This window comes from Drosophila santomea, chromosome X (assembly GCF_016746245.2).
Source record: "Drosophila santomea strain STO CAGO 1482 chromosome X, Prin_Dsan_1.1, whole genome shotgun sequence".
NCBI classification, from domain to species: domain Eukaryota; kingdom Metazoa; phylum Arthropoda; class Insecta; order Diptera; family Drosophilidae; genus Drosophila; species Drosophila santomea.
This window is the reverse complement of record NC_053021.2, coordinates 1,491,971-1,519,045: the sequence shown is the minus strand read 5'-3', so window position 1 is coordinate 1,519,045 and position 27,075 is coordinate 1,491,971. Positions and strand designations below refer to the sequence as shown.

The window sequence follows — 27,075 nt, the reverse complement described above, 5'->3', positions numbered from 1 at the left end:
TGGTTTACTTAATAGGTATTTTACAGGGGCTATCTGGTGTCCAAGTCGCTGGATGAACTGGTGATCCTAAGCACTTGTATTCTTCTGTCAATTGCTGCCAAGCTCTAATATTTTCTCGAGCTGATTTAAATCGCGCGCCCAAATAACAAATACACTATCGATAGCTCTCGACTGGTATTGTGTGACCAGTCGGTGTGCACGCTTGCACGCGACGCGATCTATCGAAATGTGCGTTATCGATGTGTGGCCGTTTATCGATGCAGTTTTATAAACAGAATTCTAAAGTACAACAAAAGCACAAATAGAGCAGCTGGCGCACGGAAAAGCACCCAACTCGGCCCCGCTCACACCTCGGCATCTCCTGCGGCGGGAGGCGCAGCGCCCAGACCCGCGCCTCCGCTCCTTTCAAGGAAATCGCTTTGCGCCCGCCACGCAATTATGCAAGTTGCAGCAGCGGATCTAACTGTACTCGCCGCCAGTGGAACAGCAAGAGGAGGAGGAGTGGGAGCCCCCCGGGCCCGAGCCCATGACCCTTGACAACCCGGGGCAGGCACCGCCACCGCTAGAAGACGAGTCCACACAATCGGTGAGTAGGTGGCCACCAGTGGCGCCACCACTGACCAGGCGACACGGACTAACCCTTCCACTGCCGCCTGCAGACATGAACCAGAGACATTCCGAACCATTCTACATATCACCCCGGCTGTTCGACAACCGGCGTCTTAAGCGGCGTCGCGGTCGGTGGATGGAACGCCTGCTTGAGCACCAGCGTATCTGCATGGCACGGATGCGCGCCCAAGCGGCTTTCGCCTCCAAGACTGACCGGCAGCTGTCCCAACTGCAGCGGCGCCATGTGGCTGCCACTTTGCAGGCGGACGTGACCATCGACCTGCTGTCGGACGACGATGACACTCCATCGGCTGGACAGTCCACGGCAGCTGGCCACAATCGCCTCCTGATTCCTGTCCCTGGGCACAGCTTGCACCGAGCACCCAGAGTGGGCAGAAGACAGGCGCCGCGCAGAGCTGTCATCCACTCACACCCCGTTACCGAGAGCATCCTGATAACCAGCGACGACGAGCACAACGAGCAGAAACCCAGCAGCACGCTAAGAGTGCGCTCCCAGCTCTCCATGCGTTCGCCGCCACCACTTGCACCGCTCACACAGTCGGAGACCATCGAAGAGGTAACTGTTTCGTTGGTGCCGCGCACCTCCACCACTGCCAACTGCCAGACGCGAGTGCCAGGCCACGCCAAACCCTGTCGAGCGTCCACGGTGGCCAGCAATGGGTTCGCCATCGCCGAAGGCGGGGAGGGTGGCAATGAAACGGGCTGTTTTCTGGAGGTGGACGTGGGCGGGGGCATCACAGCCACTCTGCCGGACGAGACGACCGTTCACACGGTCATCGCCAACCGTATTTATGAACTTTCGCTGAGCAAACTACGCGAAGGCCTGGCCTTTAGTGGAGTTCCGGAATACACGCACGAACTGATGCCGGAACAGCTGCAGAAACTGTCGCCGGCATTGCGCGCCAAAGTGGCGCCCTTGGTGGCTCCCTCGCCGCCCACGCCCATCTCCCTGAAACTCTCCAGCGACCTCAGCATATCACTGATCTCAGACGAAGACGACTGCGAAAGCACCGGTACACATGCCAACGGAGGAGACGGCACCGAACCAGTACACCCTGTCGTGGTCGCTGCAGCGGAGGCGCACGCTGCCGCCAAGCTGCTCAAGCAGCAGCAGCCACAACTCTCGGTGGTGCAACATCTACAGTATGTGGGCGGCGGACTCGCAACACCAGTGGCTGTGGCCCTTCCGGTGATGGCAGCGAATCCGACCTCGTCCGCTTCCGTCGTTGCCTTGCCGCTGCAGCTGCCGCGACGCCGGAAGCTGGGATGAGCTGGATGACTGATGACTGATGACCAGCCAGAACCGAGTCCCCATCGCCATAATATCATTCCCCGAGCCGGACGCACGGCATAGACTTTAACTAGCAGTGGCTAGAAGTGCAAATATGAACGTAGGTTTAGCGACAACACATCACTGATTCCCAGTTATCCTTGAACCCGCGACTAGTCACATTGTCTGGTTGATATTTGAGTCCATCCCCTATCCCCCAAGCACCTTCTCTCTCCATCTCACTCACTCACAGTTGCCCATTAATCTCCCTGTCTCTGTCATTCTCATATTTTAAGCTTTAAATGAAACGAGACGACAACGTACAAATGAAAGTAGAAAAGCATCAATCCACATATACCCATATACATTGTTGCGAAAAAACACACAAATTTCAAAAGATTATAAGAGGGAGTAGAAAATTTGAAGCGAGTGAGAAAGGTGAGCCCAATATTTATAAAGTACAAGTAGTTAGCCTAAGATATACTATGTATATGTACATTTGATTTAGTGTATCATACATGGTTGAATCACGTCGTGTAATCCGTCGCAGTCCGCCGTCTGTATTACATCAGCTGATCACCAAATCGGAATAAATTTTCATTGTATATACATGTACACCCGCTGTGAGAGAAGAAGGGTACCATACTTTCGCTGCAATCAAGGTTCGTTACGGCAAATGACGGAAATGCGTCGGCTTCTTTCCACCAAACGCTTCTTGAACCACGATTGATCTCTGGCCAGGATCTCGTGGGTGAACTCGTACCGCGCCAGCGCACTCATGATGTAGAGCGAGCGTCGCGGCAGGAGCAGATCCGCAGAGTGGCCCACGGAATCAAGATCTTTGGTCACTCGCTTCAGTCGCATTACGCAGTCGCTGAGGAGGCTGATTCCCGCGATGGTGTTGCCGCAGAACTGCCGAGTACAAATGGGTAAGTGAGAATGGAAACGTCTTGCATCTTCCATGGTCCAACTCACTCGAGTGCTGTCCACGTGCGGCTTGATCACGCCAGAGACAGCCAAGTCCAGGATGTGAACAAAGGGCATCACCTGGCCACAGAAGGCAGCTTGCGAGACGCGTTCCAGCATGGCCCGGTTTTCGGGAGACCACTTTCTGCGTTCAAGTTCGCGGTATCCGTGAATTGCCTGCAAGTGGTAAGATGTTTAGCCAGGAATACCAGACTATACTCATACCCACTTCGTCCCAGTGGCTCGACTCGTACGGCAAGCGGCTGATGTGTGGCTCGATTTCCCGCATCAGTAGTTGCTCCTCTGGCGCAGTGATGAAGTCCCTGATGACTCGCATGTCCGATTCAAACTGGCGTTGCTCAGAGGGAGGCCACTGGCCGGCAAACTCCACCAGCCCGAAGCTGCGCGTCCAGACATCTGGGATCCTGGCTGCTCCCGGACAAACAACTCGGCGCAGGACAAGCATGTGTTGCATCACCTGTTTTTAAAGGTCTTCCGCCCAGTTATCGAGTGGAGCCATTCGATAGGCACATTCGCTCCACCGTCGAGCAAGTCACCCGATTCCCGAAGCAGGGCTTGCACACACATCGGAGCTGCGTCGGAATGCAGGGATGCCAGGGCGCCAGGATGCCAAGGGACTTCGCTGGTCCGGGAACACTCGATTGGTAACGCATGCGCCGTGCATTCAACCACGCAGTCCTCGTTCGGCTAGGGCGGAAACGCTTTCCGGTGTAGATATACCAGAAATATTTCTGCTCTTCTGGCGTTATGCTGCGTCGGTGGACGAGTGCCGTGTCCTGACTCCTGACTCCTGAAAGCTGTGTAGTGACGAGTGCGAAGCGAATTGAATCGAATCTTAATCCTGAGGACACGGCTAAATCGGTGAGCTCGTCGAGCTATGAGCACCTAGAGCCGTTAATTGTGAAACCTTCCTGAATCGGCAAGGCAAGTGCGGTTCCAGAAAATGCCAGAAACATCGCCGGTGAACCGCCCACACACCCCCAAAGGTGCATAGGTATACAAGGTACAGCCAAGACGAGATCCCCCATGAAAACTCCACGGATTCCAGCCAACTAACCGCTGACGTGTGCGGAAAAGAAAAGTCAACAACCACGAGCTCCCCACCACCGTGTTTGATGTGCACTCGCGTCCTGGAAACTGGGCGCATCTGACACGTTTAAAGGCGGCTCGGAAAAAACGGGCCTGGGGCACCGCACCTAAAACTAATCAAAAATTCCGTTAGTGGCCCGCAATAATGCCGATGGGCAGTGAAAGTGGGTGGCTGTGTACATGTACATACTCCCAGGCAGTGGCACTGGCACTGGCATAGGCACACAAAAACCCGTGAAGTGCTGCACTGAAAAGTATACCATGTTTTGTGTGTACACATCTCTGTGTCCGTTTCCTTTTGCTGCCCCTTCCTCGGAGTCCCTGCTCGAGAACAACAGGCAAAATGTGTACATGCAGCCAAAATAACCTGACATGCCGTGTTTGGAGCGCCTGCAAACTCTAAAAACCATAATGTCCTATCGTTTATAACGTAGGTGCATACAAATTTGAAAGTATCTCAGTGTTATGTCAAATTATGACGAACAGTATTCGGCCAAGAGTGTTGGCTTGCAGAACCGCATCTCTGGGGTCCCGATCCAGATCCACATGCAGTTCCAGATCCAGCTCCAGTCACGCCTTCCGCTCTGTCCTGCTTTCTTGCTCCATTCCGTGCCCGTGCCGCAGAGTTTGCGCACTCCGTTGCATACTTTTTGCATTGAGCACTGGCCCTGCGAGGCTCCATTCCACCACACCCTGTTCAAGAATGTGCGAGGATACATGGTTTATCTACACCAAAGTTGCATGTTGCGTGTGTGTGTGTGTGTGTGCGGTTCAGCGTGCTGTTGCCGGTACCAAACGTAAACAAAGTCCAAGAGAAGCATGACATTTTCACGTTAACCATACGCCCCGTTGTCTCTCATTTTCCGTAGCTGCAACATAGCCACTGAGCTCCGCACATCTCAAACGGCTGCAGGATGTTGATCCGTTGGAAGAGTAAAGACAAGAGCGCCTCCTCCAACCAGAGTGTCGGCGGCAGCAGCAGCTCCTCGTCGAAGAAGAAGCGCAAGGGTCGAGAGGGCGGTAAGTATTCGAAATCCACCGAGTGGAAGGAAGCGAGCTGCATCCAGGACAGTGCCTAACTCCGGCTCCCTCTCTTTCAGAAGAAGACTGGCAGAATGAGGCAAAGTCGGGACGCCTTCCGTCCAATGAACAGGGTATGCTAAGGACCTACTGACCTCCATGGACCTGTAGCCCCATCATAAGCGTCTATATTTGATTCTCAGGTGGCGACGAACGACGCCGAGCCATGCGACGCGACGATCCGCGACGACACACGCTCGGTGGCGATATGCTGGTCTACGGCTCGCAGCATCCACACGCCCATCAGATGGCGCCGCAGCAACAGCGCGCTATGGATCTGGAGGTGAGCACACCCCATCCCAACCGCAGATCTTCTTACTTCAGTTTCTAATTCTGGTGTCTTCTTAGATGAGTACGCGCGCGCAGAAGAACAAGAAGAACCAGCCGATGCGGGGATATGCGCCAGTCAACCAGGGACCGCTGTTCGACGACGATCCGGGCATCATGTCGGAGGTGGAAACGGCCAGCACCGGATTCCGGAGGGGCGGCAAGCAGCGCTCCTCGCTCCCCGTGGTACGCACGCCCTCGAAAACACTGGAACGACCGCTGGGCCTGGTCTTTCTGCAGTACCGCTCGGAGACGAAGCGCGCCCTGCTGCCCAACGAGATCACATCGATTGATACGGTGCGCGCCCTATTCGTGCGCTCGTTTCCGCGCCAGTTGACCATGTCATATCTGGAGGGGCCCAATGTGAAGATCTACATTCATGATGCCAGCAAGGATATGTTCTACGAGCTGGAGGATGTGCGCTCACATCTGCGCGAGATCAGGGATCGCTCCGTGCTGCGTCTCTTTGAGTCCACCGAGGTGGCAGCCCCGCCCCAGATTCTGCCCGGCGGCCCTGGAATACCCCAACCCCTGCCGCAGGCGCAGGCCAATTGGGACCAGGATCAGAGCTACTTCAGCGAGCCGGAGTTCGACTCGGACTACAAGCACCAGCATATCCACAAGTCAAAGGTGAGTGCTATCAGTTAAATAGTCCTTTATTCAATATCACCGCGTAATTGCTAGGGTGAGGATTAAGGGTTTTGGATATTTGGGCATGGAGGATGGATTGGTGTCCATGAGCGAGTCAAGGATTGTTGATTGGCCAACTGGGTGGCCACGGTAAAGCGTTGACTCCCACATGGACAAGTGGGACACAAGATTCCCAAACCAATCGAATACTTATTCGTATATAGAAAAAAAAGATATGGAAATAATGGGGGTGGGAAATGGGCTGGGAAAGCTTAAGCCGAGGTCCTAGGACACTAGAATGTTATCCGTACTTTGGGCACAACTAGAAGTTACCACATGGACCCACGCTGAGGCCCTTGAGGGCGTTGTTCATGTGCTCGCGCACATCCTTCCACGAGAACACGATGGCACCCTGGAACGGCTCCGTGTGGCAGCTGCTGCAGATGGACATCACGGCCCTAACCTCCTCCTCGGCGGGCTCGCGGTCGTGCGTGCTGATCTCCTCCTCCAAGTTCATCTTGAGCGTCAAATCCTGCTTAAACTGCTGTCCGCCAAAGTCGGCGAGGCCGTTGTAAATTAAACTGCTATCCGTTCCGGACCCGGCACCGTCGTCCACCACGGATCCATCGTCCAGCAGCACCAGGCCGCGCTTCTGCACCTTCTTCGTGGCTTCGGCCTCCCGCTTGAACTGGATGTGGGTCTCCGTCTCGTCGATGAACTGCACGTTGGCCGAGTTGCTTAGCATTTGGAAGCGTTTGCCACCGCCGCCAGGCTGCAATCCGCTCGGCGGCGAGAGACCCAGAAGTTGCTGGGCCACCAGTCGCGAACCCGCGTTTATCTGTCCGTTCACGAAATTCGTATTGATGGTGATGGCCTGCTGTGCGGAATCGGTCGGAGCACCGGCCGCGCCAGGAACCGGAGCTGGAGCTCCACTTGCAGTCGGCGGCGGGTTGGCCAAGTTGATGCGCACCCGAGTCGGGATCTGGCCACTGGCGAGCAGCGTGTGCATCGGTTGGGGACGATTTATCTGAATGGAGAGCAGGAGAGCAGGAGTGTTATATTGTCTCCGTGGGCACTGGTTAAGCACTTACCGAGGGCGGGGCACGAGTGGTGCTGGAGACCTCCAGGCCCTCGTGGTCAAAGTGGTGGACATGGTGGTGCTTGTGGTCGCGATGCGCCTTGCCGGCACTGAGCGCCACCCGATAGACCTGGACGAGCGTCATCTCGAAGTGGAGGCCGTGGCTCACCTCACCGGTGACCGAACTGCCGCCGGAACGCAGCTTGCCGTTCGCTGGGATTTTATGTCCCACCAACTGTAGCAGTTAAGTGGAGATAAAGATGGAGATTTGAGATTTAAGATTCGAGATTATAGCATCTGACATTCGCACGTCGAAAGTGAAAACGCGAGCAGGGCATTTCGCAATATGCGTAATTGGAGTCAAATCGCGCGCACTCACCGAGTTGTGGAAGCCACGCCCAATGCGTTCTGCCTTCAGCCAGGCCTGCCACTCGCCCGTCTTGCCATTCCACGAGCTGCACATGTGATGCCACTGGCGCATTTTCAGCGGGTAGTTCAGTCTTGAGCAGAAACGATAAAGATTGGACGGATTGACTGGCTGGATTGATCGATCGATAGATGGATGGATGGATGGTTGCGTCTCGACTCACCTGTACATTTGCTGACCTTTTATGGCCATCGAAAGGAAACTGGAATTCTGCGCATTTGCGACCCAGATTTGCACCTCGCGTGGTTCCTTTCCAGCTGTAAGTGCGAATGTGCATGTGTATGCATAAGTGGATCAGATTGGCTTTGAGACTCGCTTTCATGCCAATAATGGCAATGGTAACGGCCGATGGCTAGTCAGCTAGCTCAGATTGCGAAACTGAGTGGCGCTGGATTCCCAGCTACCCAACTACCCAACTACCCAACTACCCAACTACCTAACAACTACTATTCGGTGGCCAGAACGTTTCGCTAGCCAACTAGTCATCGCAGACCACGAGGAATCCCCCACAGATGCCAACAGGAAACCCAGCCAAGCGGGTAGCTAGACGGTTGGTTATACAACCGGCATGCGGCAAATCCTGTTACGCTGCCAACATGTGTGATATGCATACATTTAAATATGAATCACCAATAGAGCACCGGCTGCGAGTAAAGCACTTCCTATCCGGAAGCTTGGCTGCTGATCGCTGATCGGCATCTCCGTCGCCATGGCCCGCTACTTGAGTTGGCGCTCTGGAATTATGTCAAATGCTAAGGCCCGCCGATTCAGCTTCAGCTACAGCTTCAGCGATAGCTTAAGCTGCTACAGCTGAGAGTGCGACACCAACAATGCCGCCGACATCCAACTGGAAACAGGTAAATTATCGCTTATGTAATGCGACCGCAACGACAACAACGCAGACAACAACATCAACAACACCAGCAACACCAGCAGCTCCAAGAGCAGCGGTGGCATCGTCGACGACCTGGGGCAGCTGAACATATCCGAAAATATTCAAGACGTTGGAAAGAAAACAAAGCGAATCTTGTAGGCGACATTGTGCAGCAGCAGCACTTCTCATCCCACATCAGCACCAACGTCATAATCTTCGCCAGCATCAGCATCATAGCTGACCATCTGACCATCAAACTGGGTGCTGACTTGCATCAGGAAGTGGGCTTCCTTTCACTTTCGCTGCCAGCCACTCAGTCGCAGTCAGCAGCCAGGTGCGATTGCCGGAGCGTGGCCCACAAATTCACAAATAAAATTTCATTGCCCACAGCGAAGGTCTCGCGCTGGAGCGGTGGCCCATCAAAAGATCGACGTCCGTCACCAGTCTCCCGTTGTACGCTTATGCAACAGCATTCGCCCAGTGACCATTGTGCAGCCGTTGTCTCGCTTGCCGCTGAAGCAAGTCAGCAAGTCACGGTGAGAGGCTGATTCCCACCACAACCCATAACCCACAACCCACCCAAGCCCACTCACTTACCCTCGTAGGTCAAGAGGACGTGGTCGCCGCTGTGGTTGGTGAATCGCATCCAAAAGCAGATAGTGAACTGGTCCAGTTCCGGCATCGGATTGCCGTACTCCACCTCGCCGTCCTGGTTGAAGGCAAACTTCTTGACGCTGCAGCGATCGGAGCCGTAGATTGGAGTTCGCGGGAAGGCCAGCGGCTCCTTGGGCGCCTCGTCCTCGATGCTGTACGACTCGTACTGGTCCTCCAGGTGGTCCGTAAAGCTAATTGGATGGGAAACCGCTGCACTGGAATCGACGCCGTTCACGATGGCCGCGCGGCCCAGCAGAAGCTCGTCCTCGACCTCGGGCGTCTCCTTGTCGCCGCCGAACTGCGAGAAGCTAGTGGATATTTCATGGCTACTGCTCGCCGCCCCCGGATGCGATTGCTTAAGGCTGTAGGCGGCAGTGCCGCCACCAATCCCGCTGCCGCCGCTAACCGCGATGGGCTTCCAGGCGAAGGAGGCGGCCCCGTTAAGGAGCAACACACCGAGCAGCGTTAGAGGAAGTCGCTGCGCCATTTCGTTTGCTGGGCAACTGCCACTCCGATTGATTCTGGATGTGATCCTAGTGTCGGTTTGGCTATGGGTCTGGGACCGGGTCTCTTGAAGATTCGATCTTCCACGCGTCTGTAACGTCCGATTGCCGCGATGTCTCGCACTTCACTAATCATCCACGCATGCGCCACAGCCAGGTTGAGTTGCGCCAAAAACCCAGCCGCTGCCGTAACAAAAACAGCAGCTTTGCCGCCGAGCTCTGCTCAGCTGGCCGTCAGTCTCAGTCCCAGTCTCGGTCTCAGTCTCAGTCTCAGTCTCGCTCGGTTGTAACAAATTGTAAAATTGTTGTATTGAAATCGAAACTGAATCTGAAACTGGTTGAGGTTTGTGGGCTGTGGTGGCCGGCCTGCAGTGCGCCGTGGCAGGCGGTGAATGAGCCAACCACTTGCACTTGCTGCACTCCAGGGTTCGATAATCGAATGCACCTTGCTTGCGAGTCCATCTTGCGCCCATAATCTGCCTGGGCAGCAGATCAGATCTACCTCCTTGACCCAATGATCGCCACTCATAATGCCACTCTCAGTGCAAGACGAAAATAGGAAAAAGCGGCCACTTCCGCGAATTGCGTCGAATTGGTGGCGAGGTTAGAAGGTTCGGATAGAGGAGTGGTGGGTGGATGTATGGTACATATGCCAATTAACTGGTATTCATCTCGCCACGGCCATGAGTCCCAATCAAAAGCACAGTGAGAAGCATTGATATTGATAGATAGATAGATAGATAGATAGATGAATGTAGCTATCGAACTGAAGACTTGACTTACTTTTTAAATTATAATTTGACTCCATACTCCTACTATGATATATTATGCAAACGAAGCGCGCATTTCTCGCAGTGTGGCAGCGAGTACGTGTCCGTACGCAATGATTTGGGATGGGCTGCGAACCATTATAGCGATTAGAGCGAGGAGAAACCAAACCATATTGGCCATTTCATTTCACTTCTTGAACGAAGGCCAATTGGCAGTGGTAATCAAAATACTCGTGCCCCTGCCACTGGCCTCCGGCGATTCAATTGAACAATTGATCAATTCAATCCAACTAATCCGTTCCGTTTGTCGTTTATCCATCCATCTTTCAGATTGGGAAACAGCCGGCGCCCTACTACGTGGGCTCATCGCAGACACTGCCGCGGGGCATGTACTCATCAGAACGCAACAAGGTGTCGATGGGTGCGTAGAGTAGTCGAGACTGCCGACTAATTGATTTCGTATTCCTTTGATTCGCTCCAAGTAGTGCACTCTTGTTTTGAGTTGACCGATACCCCTCATCCTCCTCCCTAGGTGACCTGAACCCCTCCTGCCCACCGCATCCCATCTATCCGGGGCCTTTAGTATTATGCGGATTTCGTTTCGTTTCGGTTCAATAGTTCAGTTCAGTTCAGTTCTCGTTCTGTGTCATGCGCATTCTGCATTCAGTGAAAGAAAACCCAGTCTAAATATGATTCATGTTCCATCCATAACCATTACCACACTCAAACTCGAACACCAATCAAACCGAACCGTACCGAACCAAACCAAAACCTATCTGAACCAACGAACCGAAAAAGGAGCGCCTGTGAAACCACTCAGATCACTTAATCCAAGGGGTAGCATGGAACCCCTGTTCCCCTACACCCCGGATCAGTTATACAGCATTCCAGGTACACGAGAATTTGCCTTTCTACCCACTTATAGCTAGCATTGTACGATCGCTTCCATGTACCCACCCAAAGACCCAAAGTATGTGTGCAATGTAAGCAGTGACATTTCACATTTCACATGTCGCATTACATACTTGCATCACAACGATCGCATCTGCATATGATTATCCATTGGCTTGCGCTTGAAATTCAAGTTCCAATTCAAATTTAAATTCAATTCCAAACTAAAGCTCAATTTGAAAAGCACACTAACTGTGCAGCATCCACACATCCAATTGGAAGCATTTATGTATTTATTCGGCCCCAATCATGCATTTCACTCGCTTCATTTCGAATTGTTCGTTTGCGTTCCTTAATTACGTTTTTGCGTTTCGTTATACCTAAATTCAACCACAAATTGTAGGCTGCCAAGCACATAGCTACGATTCTTTCACCATGAGGAGTCCCAGTTCTAACCGACCAAGCTGTACTTGCAGATGGATACACCAGTTCCCCGGAGCGCAGCAGCCGCGGAAACTACGAGGAGCCGTACTACAGCCAGTACGGAACTAGGGGCGCCGTAGTGGCGCCCATTATCGACGAGGAGCAGAGGTGCGAGGGGGAGTAGGAATAGAAGTAGTTGTTGCAGGAGTAGCATCTTAACTAATCTGTGCCATTTACAGCGATGGAACCATGACGGAGGATCAGTACGCACTGTACGGCATCAAGGTGGGCCCGGGACCCAACCGCCTCGCGCACCGCGGCAACCAGATCTACGACCCCACTAGGTGAGCATGCTCCTCCAGCCGCGATCCCGCACAGATTTCATGTAGGAGACGTAGTCCTGCTGCAGCAGAATCGGCAGCTCGGTTCCGTGGTGAGCGGGGCTGGACTTGCTGCGCCTGCTGCGGCGGTATATCTTGATGCGTTTCACATTGCCGTTGGATGAGCTGGTGGTGGCCGTGGCCACCGGGTGGAAGTAGGTGGTGCCCTTGCTCTTGATGGCCTGCACGATGAGGCAGAGTAGATAGCCGCCGAACGAGAGAAAGGCCAGCGCCGTAATGCTGATCTGGAAGAGGGTCTGCAGCTTGGAGGGCTTCTGCTCGGTCCAGGAAGTCGGCGGGTGTGGATGCGAGTGCCAGGGACCACTGGAGCCGGTGATGTCGTGCTCTCCGCTGCAATGATCTGGTAAATCATCATGTTGCCAGCGAACCCCAAGCAGCCTTACCGATCTGCGGCCATCAAGGCCATACGCTCTGGCAGCGGCGATCCATCCGGCTCCATCGGTGGGCATTCCGTAGTCGGAATAGCGATGCTATCGCTATTATCCAGCGCCTGCATACTCAGCACGGACTTCTTCAGCAGCAGCAGGTCGTCCATCTGGAAATTGGCCAGGCAGCGGGCGAACCGCGCTGGTGTGCTGGTCACTGTTTGGTTTGGAATTGGTCATGAGTCCAGGGCCACTGGGTTTCCCAATCGAATGGAATTGCATCGAATCGTACATACCACTGCATGTAGTCATGTCTTTGCGGGCAGCTCTTGGTGGTTCTTGCGCAGCTCCAACTCGTCGACTGCGAAAGCGGATTGGCATCGAAATTGCGTGCTAGCACGGACTTACTTTTTGCTGCTTCCAACGGCCAAACGGAACGGCGGGTATGATGGACTAGCTGAGCGGCCTGGCAGCGCAGCGCTGCGCTGGTTAGGGTATAAAGAAGTCGAATATTAGCATATGCAGGCAGCTGCATTCTCGCTGCTTTTGGTTCACGCTCCCATGCGCTAAGTGCTGCGACCCACGTTTCGATTTCGACTTGGATTCCAAATCCAATTCCGGTGTCTGTGCTCCGATGTCGGATGCCTAGGCTTGGCTGCGCAATTGGAGCAGTGCGGTGCCAGCGGATGTGTGGCCCAATAATTGCTGCTTGGCGGCACGCAACACCTGGAGACAAGTTTTTAAGTGACTGATTTGGACTGATTTGGTGACTTTTTTGCTTACGCACTTGCAGGCCAGAAGACTTGCACCGCATTCGCGTGGAGCACATGGAGAGGCAGCTGGCCAACCTGACGGGACTAGTGCAGAAGGCCCTGGTCAACCAGAATCCCCAGATTGCCCCGCTGGCCGTGCCCACCCTGGACCCCAACTATCTGGTCGTGCCGTCGCAGATGCAAGGTATGAATATGAGTCACTGTCATCCCTAGATGTTGCACCCGCTTTGCTTGGAGCACCGCTTTGTAGATCCAAAGACCTGCCCCACATCCCAGACTCCGTGAACCCGGTCCTTACTCTAATTACATTTCTAATTTGTTCTCTCTTCCGCACGCTGCGCAGCCAACGGCTCCGGGGATGAGCTGTACATTCGGGAGAAAGCTCCCAAGCTGGGCAAGAACTCGTGCCGTAAGTCCAATCCTCTGCAGCCTCTGAAAAGCCGCCACATATCTTGTCCTTGTCTTGCAGAAAAATCCGTGTCCTTTGAGAAGTCTGTGTCATTTAGCGATGACATACAGGGAATACCAAAGTCGCACAATCCCCTACATGCCGGTAATTTATTCAAACAGCCTTGCACTCAGAATAAAATTCGTCCAACAACTCAGATAATCCCTTTTATATGTTAATATGTTGCACAACATATTTCCTAGACAAATTAAAGTTCAATTGGAGAATTCTTTGAAGTTAGAGCGAATTTTAGTCTGAGTGTGCTTAAGTGTTGTGGGTGGAACGCTTCCTAGACACAATGCAAGCCATCCGTTTCCCATTCTCACCACTGCCACTCACTGCCGCCGCCATGGGCGTGGTCTTTACAGCTGAAACGAAGCCAACCAAGCCGGCAATCAAGTCGTCCACCCTTCCACGCACCTCGTCCCAAGGTAAGAACACGGCACGCCTGCATTAGCCACTTTCTCCATTCACAATTTCCCCATTTCGCCGAGTGCTTTGCTGATCATCTACCCTTCCTCCTTTAGAGCGTGACCGCCTAAAGCCTCCTCCGCCCCCCAAGCCGATCGTGCTGGCTCAGACCGCTCATCCCAACTACCGGGCGGACATTGCCCTGGCCCCCGAGGTGTACAACCATCTGCGCGGCCTGCAGAAGAAGGCCAAGGACCTGCGCATGGAGGTCCGCACCCTGAGGCGCCTGTCGCAGGCCCAGGCGGTCGCCGTGCGCGAGGACATCAAGGGAACCTTCATGCGGATTCGCGCTACTCTGCTGGCGAGCAGTGGCAGCTTCTGGGATCACCAGGGCGACCAGGACGCCACTCGCATTTCGCGCGAGGAGGAGCTCTACAAGCAGGAGGTCATACGCCTGGAGAAGGACCTCAGCGACCTGGAGGGCTCAGTTGAGAACCTGCGCGGAGAGGTCATTAACCGGCGAACTCGCGTCAACATGACGGCCGTGGAAGATATGGCTTTGGTGCTGAGTCGGGCAAGGTGGGTGGTGCAATAGACCCAAAAGATCGGCCCATAAGCAAGTTCCTTTTTAGCAAAACCGTCGCCGAGCTGAAGCTAAAGTTCCCATCCCTTTCGAATGGCTTGCGCTGCATCCTGTCCAACGAGATGGAGAAGGTGGTGCGAGAAGAAAAGTTCCTCAAAGAAGAGCCCGACCGCTTGGAGTCGGCGCTGCGGCGCTGCAAGAAGCTGACCGGCACATTGGTGACGCTCAAACGGTTTGTAGCCCAGTCCACTGGTCCTCCATCCATCATCCTGTCCCCCTCCTAAATCCGCAACGAGTAGCTAATTGCCTATTTTTGCATTGACAGCTTGGCCAGCGTGCAGGAGCAACGGCTGCCGCCGAACGAGCCAACCATTAGTGAGGAGCCACCGCGGTCCGCGGACATCTCGGCGCCGGACAAGGTGAGTGCGAAGCATCCGGAGTGGCTGGAGAGATAGAGAACGTGGTGTTGCGACAGTTACACAGAGCTAGTTCAAAACCAAAATCGAAGAAAGCGTTTTGAGGCGTTATGAGACCACACCTCGATTTTCATACCTCGTATACTTATATACATATTATATACATACTACTGCTCCATAACGTGTCATGACTATATATACATATGTATAAAAGTATTGTTTCCACTATTTCTATCGCAGAGATTAGTTGCTTTCGTCCTACCATATATCGAGTTTGCTATGCTTTTATTTCGAATCCACCTCACCAGATAAGATCTGATCTTCTCTCGAAACTCGTAGCTTTCACCCGAGTCTGCGATCCTGCGATACTTCTTAACGAACATTATCATATGCATATGTAGGTGCTTCGAAACCTCGTTTACCCCCAAAAAATGTCCGTCCGTCCGTCCGTTTGTCCTCGTCGAATTTAGCGGGAAAAGCACATTTATGGATACATGTATGTACATATGTAGAAGCTGAGTCCAACTCCAACATTAATCAGACTCTTCACTTCGAGTTGAGGCGGTGATTTTCCATTTGAATTGGATACTGTGCAAAATTTGAATATCGAAATAATTTTGATTACCTTACATTTATTCGTTTGTAGTCTTCGGTTTATCTTTTGTGCGTTTATCTTATGAATAAGTTGCAATTGGCTGTTGTTACATAAATAGTGTTTTGGTTCATCGTTCATTTCACACAAATTATTCAATACCATTCAACAAATTCCCACGGCGAGTGTAGCAGTATCGAAATTCGATCCAGTCCAGTCAATTCGAATTGAATGGCATCGCGACGACCTTTGACCCGCGTTCCGTGTTTCGTGCCCCCTTTAACCCCTTGAACCCTAGACCCCTGCCCCCTGCCACTTGACCCTGCTACTGCCCCTTGCCACTGAACCCTAAAGCTAATTGTTCTGAGCTTGCCCTGTTGGGCCTTAGATATTTGAGCACACAACCAACTAACTAGCAACCGAATACAAGAACTACAACTACAGATACATAACATGTTGTTTAACTACCGAGTATCCAGTTGCAACCATCATCCATGCTGAGAACGAATAAGTCCAAATAATCAAACAGAACACAAGATAATTTTTAAAGCAAAGCTAACGTCTTATAAAATGAGGTTTACCTTCGTTTTCTCTTTTTGCCTTTTCTCAAACATTTTTTAAATAACGTTTACAACAACAACTACAACCCACATAGTTTAACTGGCGATGGAGTTCAAACTTCAAAGAGGCAATTACTGAGTAATGACTGAAAATTCAAATATAAAAGAACATTTACGAAAAAAAAAAACCAAAACAAACAAACAAACAAACCTAAAAAAAATTCAACCAAAATCGAAATATAATTAAAACCAAAAAGAAAAATACCTTTTTGAAAAAGATGAAATCATAAGAATAATTCAATTTTCTTTTTGCTAAACATAATTTGCTCTGCATTAAACATACTAGTTTATATTTTGTATACTATTTACTACTGCTATAAACTTCTAACTAAACTAATACTCGTACTAAACTCGAAACCCATATCAAATCAATCATTAAAGCTGTCCATAAGCCACCAGAAGAACACTCCTTAAACCAACCAACCAACCAACCAACCAAACAACCCAACATAGCTACATGCCCATGTTCCTGTGTATCCTGTGAATCCTGTGTACATATGTATGTATAATGAAAAGCCCATTTGAATGACTGTTTGTGTGTGATAACCGTTGGAAGCTCCAGTCTCCCACCCACTTTCCACTTTCCGATCCGCTCCAGGATTCACTTTAAACGTATGCAAGATTCAGAAGCTCTTTCGGGGCAAGTCATTAACTACTTTTACTCGAGATCAAACTTGTAAGATTTCAAAGGCGCAAAGTAGAAGGTAGAAGCGAATCCAAACTTCCAACTTGCTTTCCGATTGTAAGACGAAATTCTTTTCGTGTTTTCAAATGGCTTTCCTTCGACTCAATGCAACATTGACTCTTCTCCACACCTCATCGCCTTGAAATAAGTACACCTATATCCACATCCACATCCACACCCATGCCCACATCCACACACACACCCACACCCACCAAGCACTAGAATCCGTTCCCATGTCCATATTTCCACATACGTACGAGGAGTTTTGTTTTCAGTGTTCGCTGCTTTGCAAGTCTTCTGTTGGTGTTCGTTCCTTGTTGTACATGTTGTTTGTCTTTGTCTCCTACCCCCAAATGTGTACACCACCCCCTTCTCGGTAAGCTCGCATAAAACTTGATTGTCTGGATCTCCAGTTCCGGTTGAAGCTTCCTCCCCAGTCGTGCGATTAGTCATGTTGTCCGAGACCCATCGACCCATCGCAGAACACCCGTGGGTCTGTAAGATTCGAGCCAATCACACGCAGCCGGAAGTGGAGTGCTTTATGTGGCATTTAATTTAATTTAAGACAAGTACAGAGGTACCGAGATGGAGCCTAAATAGGGCTATTCAGTGCCCATTGCTCCCGAGATCTGTTTCTGTTCATAAAGTGTTTCCATTCATTCCAATCGTACGAACACTCCCCGCCGCCGAAGAGAAACTCATCCAACTCAGCTACCCAAATCTGTTTAACTCTTAATTGATATTTTGTAGTTGCGATCATATGTGTGTATATTACAATATACCAATTTACCAATTTACCAATTTACCAATATACGAATTAGAGAATATGTATGTATAAGTGTGTGTACCCGTTTATGTACGTACAGAACAGCCACTTCCCCGAACTTCCAAGTCCCTCATACCAAACATTCCGAGCTCCCCCAGTCATAAACCATCTTAGTACCAATCAATTAATCTTAACCAGACAATCAAACCAATCAAGCCAATTGTATTGCAGTCAATCAAGAATGCAAACCAGTCATCACTGTCAGACGTCAGTTATTAGTTATCAGTTATCAGTCGTCAGTCACTGTTCTCACTCATCGATTGTTGTCTTTGAAGTTTCAACAATCTACCAATCCATCGACCTATCAATCTCAATCCCTCATCAATCACACGCGTAACTCCAAGAGCGTTTCCCCCCTCAAAAAACATGATCTGAACTAGAAATAGAATTAGCAACTAAGTACCAACTAAACTGAGATCTACTATCGGTCGAGCGGTCTGCAGAGGATCAGTAGAAACACTCTGGCATACTTATACTACATAGAAGACACTTAGCCCCCGACACTATTTGCATTGTACTCGGTGAATACTTTCGTGGAATCCATGAATCCTACGACCCCACGGGGCGCAATTCATTTTCCACTTAGAGCTTAGAGAATACAAGACCATCATCTGTCAATCACATCTGCATCCGCATTCGCATCCACCCCGTTTCATTCGCCGCGTCGCCTTTAAAGTTATTGGTTAATTAAACAGCATACTGCATACCACATATGTACTCGTGCCTTGGATAAACCATCGCTCACCATCATCACAAAATTTCCACCATTGTAGAACGCTTACCTTTGCCTGTTGCCTGCTTGTGAATATGCATTAGCTCGATGTACTGACTGTGACTCACTCTATCCGGCAACTGATCATGTACTATACGCTTCCATATGTGTTCCTTTCATTTGTTTGATTGATTGATTGATTGATTGTTCAGTAAAGTTTTGTGAGACGCCGCCGGCTTTTTTTCACTGCATGATCCGAACCTATGCAACTGCACCTTTATTTCAGCGCTGGCTTGGCTGGAGCCCTTTTTGGTTTGGCTACACTTGTAGATACATATATTGCTGGGTTATTTGCGTACTTTCGTATTGTATCAGATTTGTATGCGTATTCAGATAATTTGCGAGAATATACATGTCCCATTTGAGTACCTAATTGCCGAATGCCGAATGTATAAATGTGCGATGTTATTCGACTACTTTCTATATATATATTAATTTATATATATATATATATATATATATTATGTACTATACCTCGCCTTCGCCTCTCGGGAGCTGCATTAGTGCATTAGTGTTTTACCGGCAAATTGTGTGTTCTTGTAGCCAATCCCAACACCCAGGATGGGGTCGTTCGCTCTCAGCGGGGGACTCGCACCCGAAAACGCACTCGATGCTCTGCTAGATGAGCTCAAGACATTCTCCAAGCCCATCGCCCAACAACAGCAACAGCAGCAGCAACAGCAACAGCAGCAACAACAGCAGCAGCAACACCAGCAACTATACGAGGTAAGTGTGCTCACCGAGCGCGTCTCCCATCCCCAGCCGAACTCAAGGGGTCCAAGTCTCCCTCCGCAGATTCGCCCTGAAGATTCGGCATCCGACGAAAGCGCCCAGGCCGCAGTACAAAGCACCGTCACCACGCAAATATCGCAGGCCCGTCTCTACACGGAGGCGAGCGTCAATATGCAGCAAGCGACCACCGGCGGCAGCATGGTCATCGCTGTCGCCTCGGGATCTGTTTCGGCGCAGGCTCAATCCCAGCGAGGAGTGCTCATCCACCAGCAGTCGCAGTCGCAGGCACAGCTGATGGTGCACACCAACATGGGCAGCCTGCGACGGCTGCACTCCTATCCCAGTGAGTCGGATGGCGAACTGTCTGTGCCGCCACCGACTGGCCCGCGGGCCAGTGAGACCTCAACCTCGTCCTCGACCAGCCTGGCCAACGGCGGCAGCAGCAACAAGCCACCCGTGCCCGAGCGAAACGCTGAATTGATCACCAAGGTGGGCCACAAGCGCATCCCGCCACCTCCGCCGCCACGCACCAGCTCACGCAGTCCACTGGCCAGTCCAACCAGCCCGAACGTGCCACAAAACCTGGCTGCCGCAGCCACAGTCAATTTGATTCCCAATTCCAATTCAAATGCCAATGCCAATAACAATGCCAATGCCGCGGGAAACAAGGGCACAGTGGGTGACACAACGGCCGTCGTTAGCGGCGACACCTCCAGCGGGGACAACTCGAGTGGCAACGAGTCCGGCAACGACCATGCCCAGCGCCAGGTGGCCCTCGAGATGCGTCACCAGGAGCTGCTCAAGAAGCAAAAGATGCTGCAGGAGCAGTACCAGCGGCTGCAGCAGATGAGCAAGCTGCCCTCGGTGGATGTGGCCTGTTCCTCCTCCTCCTCGCAGGACATCGCCGGTGGCAGCAACACACTACGAAAGCTGGGTAGCGAGACGAACATCCAGCAGAAGATCGCCGCCTTGAGTCTAGCCTGCGAGACTAGTGGAGCCGCAGCTGCGGCGGCGGCGGCTGCTGCTGCGGCTACCAATGGCGTGGTGGCCAGTGATGCTACGAGCGGTGCGATCGGCGGTGGTGGTGGTGGTGGAGCTGCAGGGGCGGCTGGTGCGAGCGCTGCTGCTGCACACACCAATTCCAACTCGAACTCGAACTCGAATTTGAATTTGAACTCCCAACACCAGACAGCCACAACGACCACTAAACAGCTGTACGAGACCGAGATACTTTAACACAACTGGAAATTGGCGTGGAACGAAGCTAAAATTGACATTTAATCGGAGCAGTTGAGATTTATATCTGAATTTGCGGACCGGACTAGTCGAGGCCCATCAGCACCATACCCATTATATGCGTGGACGACGATTCCAAATCCGAATCCGATAGAGAAACGTTGGAGGCATTGACAAAAGAGAGAAAGAAAAAGCAGAAACGATAGTTATGATTGAACATGAATGGCAAACACCTTTTCGTTTGTTAGGATGAGCACGGACTCACATCGTACTTGTATTTACTATCATCTAATTGTCGTACACAAATGTGTGTGTTTGCACAACTCCAGCATCCGATGTGCGTTATGTGTTGTGTTGTCTGAGAGAAAAACCCAAGGCGATGATCGGAAGCAAAACTAAACGAAAGCATACAGTATCGAATCGAAACGAATCACAAATCAAAAGCCGTATAAAGTAATTTGTGCACCCCCATATAAAAGAAAAACGGGAAACCGTACACCCCATGCACCAGAGTAAAAATGCCCAGATGAATGTATTTATGTATGTATTCGCTTACATTGATGTACTTGTTGCATGTTGTGTTTTTGTTGTTGTTTCGACAAAGTTATAGGTCATAAAGGTCGAGAGCAGGAGATGGGCGTTTGGGAACCGTTTGGCGACCGAGAACAGCATGTTCTCCATAAACACCAGCACCATAACCCCCAGCACTATGCCACGACACAACCATACATTCATACATCCATACATCCATGCATGTGGACTATGTGTTAAGGTCCAGCCGCACCCCCTGCCCCTGTCCCAAAATCCAAATTCTGAAATCTGAAATCTAAAATCTGATCTTATCGATCCAGGATGTGGGATCCAGAGGCTAGGACCTGGCCACAACACAACTACACCACTTAGAACCATACACACCACTGCATAGCAAAGCAAAGCAAAACGCCACACAGCACACAACATACAACATACAACATACAACATACACACAGTCGTAGGAGCACAGGCCGATTGAAGATTAACCATTATGCACATGTACAGATCTACGTATGTACTTTAATAATATGTCATAGATTTTTATTATTACCTTGGTATGGGACGTGAGACTGATAGTTCTATATATGTAGCTCATCAAGATACAATATGAAATACGAAAGCATACGAAAGATATTGTACTTATTTTTGTTAGAAAGATGACTAGCTAATTTTATCCCCCACAAGAAGCCACAAACAGCACTCCTGCTCCTCCTGCTCCTAAAGGAGGCCCCATCTCGTTATTCACGGTAGGAATAGTGCGGAGAGTGCTTGTGCCCATCGGACTACCGACGGTTCTATTGTTTACATGCTGCACCTATCAAATGGGTAAAACATATATCCTTAGCCATATGCATTTAACGCTACACGCTACACGATACACGATTCACGCTACATCGAACGGTGGTCAGTGGTTGGCCAGCAAGGCCCCCGGAGTCAGAGTCTCCATTCCCAAAGCCACATCCACGGTTAGTTTACACTTGGGCTTTGCCCACAGACGGGCTTTTCCTCCGCACACGATCTTTGCTTCGGCATTGTTTTTGAAAAGTCCAATGGACAAGGGAAACGGCACACTTGGCACAGTTGGCACACCACACATAGATTTGTTACCTTTACTGCCCGGCCAGTATTAGACTTCAGTATTATAGGCTAATTTACTTTTAATAAACTTGTAACACACGACTTGAACGAAATTTGTTGCACCTCTGCCACGTTTTATATCAATTAGACACAAACCACAAACATGCATTCCTTAAATTGTTCAATTTTCGAAGTCTAAATGCGGTCTGTTGAGGTCTGTTGAACCTCACACATAGGACGAGCGCTGTAGCATAAGATCTAACACCACACCACATACAATGAACACTTTAGAGTATATGTATCTGCATCTGCAACTGCTATTCGCTACTCACATATGTATGTATAAATTCATAGTTCTATTACATGTATATCCAATAGCTCAAATACACCTTCTCCAGGCCACACTGCTGATGATGCAGTTGAGCCGTATCTTTTATAGGTAGTCCCAGTTTAGATGCCCCAAAGTGCGTGCAATAGACTTGACTTCAATTCAAGTCCAAGACTAAACGCCAAACACTTAACCCCTTAGGTGCGCGCTCAAGACGTTTACATGCATATACACACAAAGACAAATATTTACCTAAGTTAGAAGATTTGTATTGTTTATTTAGCGCCATTCGACGAATATGTATAACATATATATTTACATGCAAAACCACGCAACGAATACACATTTAAAAGAACATATATACATGCCTACGATGAATACGACGATAATAAGTAATAACAACGTATGCAAAGGCAGTGTTAAAGAATGTCCCCTAATGATACCAAGTCAACATATTTGAGTATAAAGTTAAACCAGGGAACGTGCCCCAAATCGAAGGCATCGTGACCCTACTTATATCCCCAAAAGGCACATTACACCAGATCATACTGACACCACACTCACACGCCCACACAGGTATTTAGAATCGCGATCACGATCTAATATCGATCTAAACCAAACCGAAAACCCTCGCCCCACTGGGAGAAGGGAGGTGCAGAGCTCAATTCAGATTAGAGCTGCATCGGAAGAGTTGGAAGTGCGTATTTTTTTCTTAATAATAATTATTCTATTTAAATCACAACAAACCACAACAATAAATATCATTCGTAAAATGAACTTTGAACACGAGTTTCTCTATTGATTTATTCGTCGTTCTCCGCTGTGTTTACCACATGTAAGTAGGCTGACTAAGCTCACGACCCTAAGCAATGGTGCTGATCAACGTTACTACTCTGTTTATAATTCCAGATGCACCCACTACATAACAACAAGTACATGCACACTGTTCTTAAGGCTACACACCAATCGTACACAGAAATCGTTCACATATGTATATAAAAGGCACACGGTTCCGCAGATATACAGTTGGATACATTTAAAGGTAGGACACGTATGAACATACGTTCTGTCATGTGATTATGTCACGGTCTGGCCGTCAGTTTGGCCATCTTACTTCATCTCCACCCTGGGTCTATTCGACGCAGTGTCACAGTTCTACGATTCGCACAGCCAATCGCAAGGCAACTTGGGCATTTTGCTAGCCGGCCAGGGCAGATAGCCAGCCGTCTTGAAGACCCAGTAGTCGTAGGTCACCTTGGTAATTAGGGCGAGCAGAAGGATGACCTCGGCGGCTATTAAATAGTATATGTAGTCGGTCCAATCTGGGGGGGACTGGCACAGCTTAGCCTCCTGCAGTTCGATGACTCTCTGAGGAAGGTTGCGGCAGCGTATTTCCATGTAGTCGGGTATGTCGGAGCTGCGCTCCTTCAGCCAATTTTGCAGCGTCTTTGCCGTGTTGCAGTCGCACTGAAGCTTGTTGCCTGCCAAGTAGATTCGACGGCCCAGGCCGGAGTCCATCAGGGCGTTGTTGAGAATGTACTCCGGAATCTATGTTGTGGTAAATAGGTTACCTTCACTTTTAGGGAATTCTTGAGTAATGTATGCTAGCGCACTCACCTTGCCCAGCGAATTGTTTCGCATGTAGATACGCTGAAAGGTTTCGATGAACTTGGTGCCCTCAAACTCATGGATGGAGGATATCAGATTGTTATCGGCCAGGAGGCGGTTAATATTGTGGTAGGTGGGGTTCGTCTGGAAGTAGTCGCCCAGGCTGGTTATCTTGTTGTTTGTGATATTGAGCATAAACGTGTTGTCCGGCAGTCTTTGGGGTAGCTCCACCAGGCCGAGATTGGAACAGTCTACATGGCACTGCGGCTTCGACTGGTTGTCCTGTATGATCATAATATTCTCCAGCGTACAATTGCAGCTGCCGTAGTTGGGAATAACCGGGCAATTGGTCACACACCGCTTTCTGTTCTCCAGCTGCTCCACGGACACCTTGTCCGTGGACTGAAACCAGGTGTGCGTGGCGTTGTACTGACAGTAGGAGTGCTTCGGGTTCAGAAAATTAATGGATTCGGTGTATATGATTTCGTTTAGCGGGGTGCACAGCATGCGCATGTTGCCACTGAAAGGATTCGTTGGGTTAGGCTATTTCCTTCACTGAGCACGTAGCCTGATATCCTCACCTGATGTCCAACGTAATGTTCTTGTTCTGGTTTCGGTGCGGCACCAGCGAGAGATTGTTGTTCGACATGCCAAAGAACTCCAGATGCGGCACGTCCTTCACCGCCCTCGAGTGGATCTCCGAGATGTTGTTGTTTGATATGTTTAGGCACTTTAGGGCCGAGAGTCGCGGAAAGGCATTCACCAGTCGGGTAATATTGCCGTCCGTCACGGCTAGCGACTGCAGGGATCTAAAAATTGGGTTGGAGAGGTCCATGTCCTCCACCGTCATGTTGCGCACGTGCAGGTTGGTCCACTTGGATATATTGCTGCAGCTTGAGATCATCGTCAGCTGCGATATGTTGCAGCAGTACCAGGAGTTTGGCCGCGCCGGGTGCTCCCTGCACTGGCACTGCCCGTTCCCCTGTCCACCTCGGTTTTGGGCTTCCGAATGCGCGAGCGTCGAGCCCTGGCCCTCGGTGATTTCGGCTCGTCCGTCAAAGGTGTGGCTACACAGCTGCTCCTCTGCATAGAAGCAGTGCTTCAGATACTCCGGCTGTTCGGGGGTAGCCGGCGGAAGGGGTGCGGGCGAGGTGGTTGACGTGGTCGAGGTGGAGTGGGATGTGCTTGTTGATGTGGTGTCTGCCACAGATCCCGGATCGGACACACTTTGCGTCTCGGCCAAACTGGTTGCTGTGGTGGTTTCGCCAATGCTCACATGATCGGCTGTAAGGATGGGAGCAGGAATGGCTGTTCCCTGCTCATCTTCCTCCAGTGGCGCATGGGGATGGGCGCGGTGATGGTGGTGAGGCTGTGGATGTGGATGCGGATGCGGATGTGCATGTGCATGTGGATGTGGAGAGGACTCCTCGCCTAGGGTAGCAGGATCCGGTGTGTGTGCTGTTTCTGGACGCGCGCATGCGCCTGCAACGAGGAGCAGCAGGAGCAGTAGCCATGTGCCCTGTAACGAGAACGGCAATCAAAGGGCGCGTTAAACCGAATCGAGTGGGGTAATGGGAAAAGTGCCGTGTCGCACGTTGGACGTACATATGCAAATATTTGCTACACCAGACGCGTTTGTTTGCGAATCGAATTAGCCCGACGAGGGCTTGGCCTGGCTCGTCCTCCAATTGTCGTAATTAGGGTAAGTGAGGCACACCCTGTACGCATCAGTTGGTGGGCCTGGGTGTCGGGTGGGGTTCGGGAGTCAGGGAGTCGAGAGGGTCTCCAACTGGTTTCTAATTGTTTGCCCACTCGATTTAGCGTCTTGCGGGCCAACAACACTGCCATGCTAATTCGGCAATTAATTAACGAATCGTATGTGATAAAAGGGCAATAAAAAGATTAATTGTGTTAGGGAGCACTTGTGGGCGGGTCGGTTGGTGGCAAATTGCCGATTTCGGAATGTCGGAATGGAGTCGATTGGAATGGGGCCATTTCAAGAGCTGTGCCTGGTGAAAACAACATAATAGTCTGTACAACCATAAGCCAATAATACGTTTGATATGGGTTACATTTCGTACTTGGCTTAAAGGTTCTGAGGAGTGCTGGAATACGAGTATTAGCTAACCAAGTGCCCGGATTTCAGGAGATACCAGAATTACCTATGCTCTATGTGCATAAAGTAATTTAACTGGGCGTGGAATAAGATATAGAGTCTAGTTTTAGCCAAGCACCCCTCTTTCAGAGCAATTTAGAGTGTTTTCGCGATTATAAATATAGTATCATTATCAGTATCGACATGCCCATGTCCATACCCATACCCATACACCCACACACCCACACACTCTCGGAGCTGCATGCGCATTGGACTTACGTGGGTGTACGCGAGCATGTCGCCTGTGAAACAAAGTGCACTAAGTGCTCCGTGGTAGATTTACTCCTTGACTAGATGGCGGAGGAACCGAGCGATCATTCACATCCGAGGAATCGCAATCACACGGAAGTGTTCACGGTTTAAATGCTGTGCGCACATTCCATTCCCAGCGGAGAGGAGCGCCTTTTCGGCGGTTTTGCAGGCTCGTTTGGTCCGCCAGGTGATCTGCCACAGATCAATGCATGGGAAGAATCACTCAGGTGTGCTAAGTATGGGCAACACAAAAGTATCTAGACTCGAATTGATAAACTACGAACAAAACAAAAGGCAACTGTTAGGTGCGCGCAGCGTAGCAAAGCACTCGCTGTTAGGACTGTTAAGTGCTCTGTTCACCGCGGGCAATCGACTTATCGATACGCGCAATAGTGTCATCGTCGGACACCGCTATACGATAGTTGGAAAACTTAACCCGTTTGCTCAAGTCTCTGCGTAATTACGGTTTCATTACCATTTCTCATGATTTCCAACTTGTTTAAAAAACCAGTATGCATTTAATTTATTATAGTTCCTTCCACTTACCAATAGACTTGTCATAACTTGTGGATCAATAAAAGAAATATAAAGTGCTACTAACAAGCACATAAGGGTTAAAGCCATATAT

General features: G+C 50.5%; 6 protein-coding genes across 18 annotated transcripts; 2 read left to right on the top strand and 4 right to left on the bottom strand.

Moving 5' to 3' along the window:
* The first annotated feature begins 225 nt into the window (after window positions 1-225).
* On the top strand, window positions 226-2,515 carry LOC120456583 (protein a6). Of its 2 annotated transcripts, XR_005616847.1 has the most exons (3): window positions 226-586; window positions 660-2,021; window positions 2,197-2,515. XR_005616847.1 is itself a non-coding variant. In XM_039643490.2 (2 exons), the coding sequence occupies exon 2, from the start codon at window positions 662-664 to the stop codon at window positions 1,898-1,900; it is 1,239 nt and encodes a 412-aa protein (XP_039499424.1). In that variant the 5' UTR covers window positions 226-586; window positions 660-661; the 3' UTR covers window positions 1,901-2,203. The 2 variants fall into 2 exon arrangements, 1 of the variants encoding a protein (XP_039499424.1); XM_039643490.2 differs by having other exon boundaries at window positions 660-2,203.
* On the top strand, window positions 2,209-23,209 carry LOC120456578 (coiled-coil domain-containing protein CG32809). Of its 11 annotated transcripts, none has more exons than XR_005616843.1 (18): window positions 2,209-2,338; window positions 4,846-4,996; window positions 5,077-5,130; window positions 5,200-5,339; window positions 5,405-6,013; window positions 10,650-10,740; window positions 11,687-11,813; window positions 11,873-11,977; window positions 13,193-13,356; window positions 13,516-13,581; window positions 13,642-13,725; window positions 13,989-14,051; window positions 14,148-14,610; window positions 14,664-14,846; window positions 14,940-15,033; window positions 19,069-19,251; window positions 19,321-21,033; window positions 21,345-23,209. XR_005616843.1 is itself a non-coding variant. In XM_039643476.1 (17 exons), the coding sequence occupies exons 2-17, from the start codon at window positions 4,891-4,893 to the stop codon at window positions 20,491-20,493; spliced, it is 3,690 nt and encodes a 1,229-aa protein (XP_039499410.1). In that variant the 5' UTR covers window positions 2,209-2,338; window positions 4,846-4,890; the 3' UTR covers window positions 20,494-23,209. The 11 variants fall into 11 exon arrangements, 9 of the variants coding, with proteins under 9 accessions (XP_039499410.1, XP_039499408.1, XP_039499409.1 ...); XR_006356529.1 differs by lacking the exon at window positions 21,345-23,209 and adding an exon at window positions 16,278-16,321 and having other exon boundaries at window positions 5,080-5,130; window positions 11,687-11,801; window positions 19,308-19,421; XM_039643476.1 differs by having other exon boundaries at window positions 5,080-5,130; window positions 11,687-11,801; window positions 19,321-23,209.
* LOC120456585 (alpha-ketoglutarate-dependent dioxygenase alkB homolog 7, mitochondrial-like) lies at window positions 2,558-3,341 on the bottom strand. Of its 2 annotated transcripts, XM_039643492.2 has the most exons (3): window positions 3,096-3,341; window positions 2,876-3,043; window positions 2,558-2,812 (listed from the first exon to the last, which is right to left on the bottom strand). In XM_039643492.2, the coding sequence occupies exons 1-3, from the start codon at window positions 3,339-3,341 to the stop codon at window positions 2,558-2,560; spliced, it is 669 nt and encodes a 222-aa protein (XP_039499426.1). The 2 variants fall into 2 exon arrangements, with proteins under 2 accessions (XP_039499426.1, XP_039499425.1); XM_039643491.2 differs by having other exon boundaries at window positions 2,558-3,043.
* Window positions 6,030-9,782, bottom strand: LOC120456582. Its single transcript, XM_039643489.2, has 5 exons — window positions 8,990-9,782; window positions 7,682-7,775; window positions 7,471-7,591; window positions 7,105-7,326; window positions 6,030-7,040 (listed from the first exon to the last, which is right to left on the bottom strand). Exons 1-5 carry the CDS (start codon window positions 9,531-9,533, stop codon window positions 6,336-6,338), a joined length of 1,686 nt encoding a protein of 561 aa, XP_039499423.1. The 5' UTR covers window positions 9,534-9,782; the 3' UTR covers window positions 6,030-6,335.
* LOC120456586 lies at window positions 11,974-13,286 on the bottom strand. Its single transcript, XM_039643493.1, has 4 exons — window positions 13,187-13,286; window positions 12,696-13,125; window positions 12,418-12,616; window positions 11,974-12,364 (listed from the first exon to the last, which is right to left on the bottom strand). The coding sequence occupies exons 2-4, from the start codon at window positions 12,778-12,780 to the stop codon at window positions 11,974-11,976; spliced, it is 675 nt and encodes a 224-aa protein (XP_039499427.1). The 5' UTR covers window positions 12,781-13,125; window positions 13,187-13,286.
* On the bottom strand, window positions 23,206-26,796 carry LOC120456581 (protein halfway). Its single transcript, XM_039643488.2, has 4 exons — window positions 26,415-26,796; window positions 24,622-25,559; window positions 24,050-24,560; window positions 23,206-23,980 (listed from the first exon to the last, which is right to left on the bottom strand). Exons 1-4 carry the CDS (start codon window positions 26,430-26,432, stop codon window positions 23,588-23,590), a joined length of 1,860 nt encoding a protein of 619 aa, XP_039499422.1. The 5' UTR covers window positions 26,433-26,796; the 3' UTR covers window positions 23,206-23,587.
* Between the last annotated feature and the right edge of the window lie 279 nt (window positions 26,797-27,075).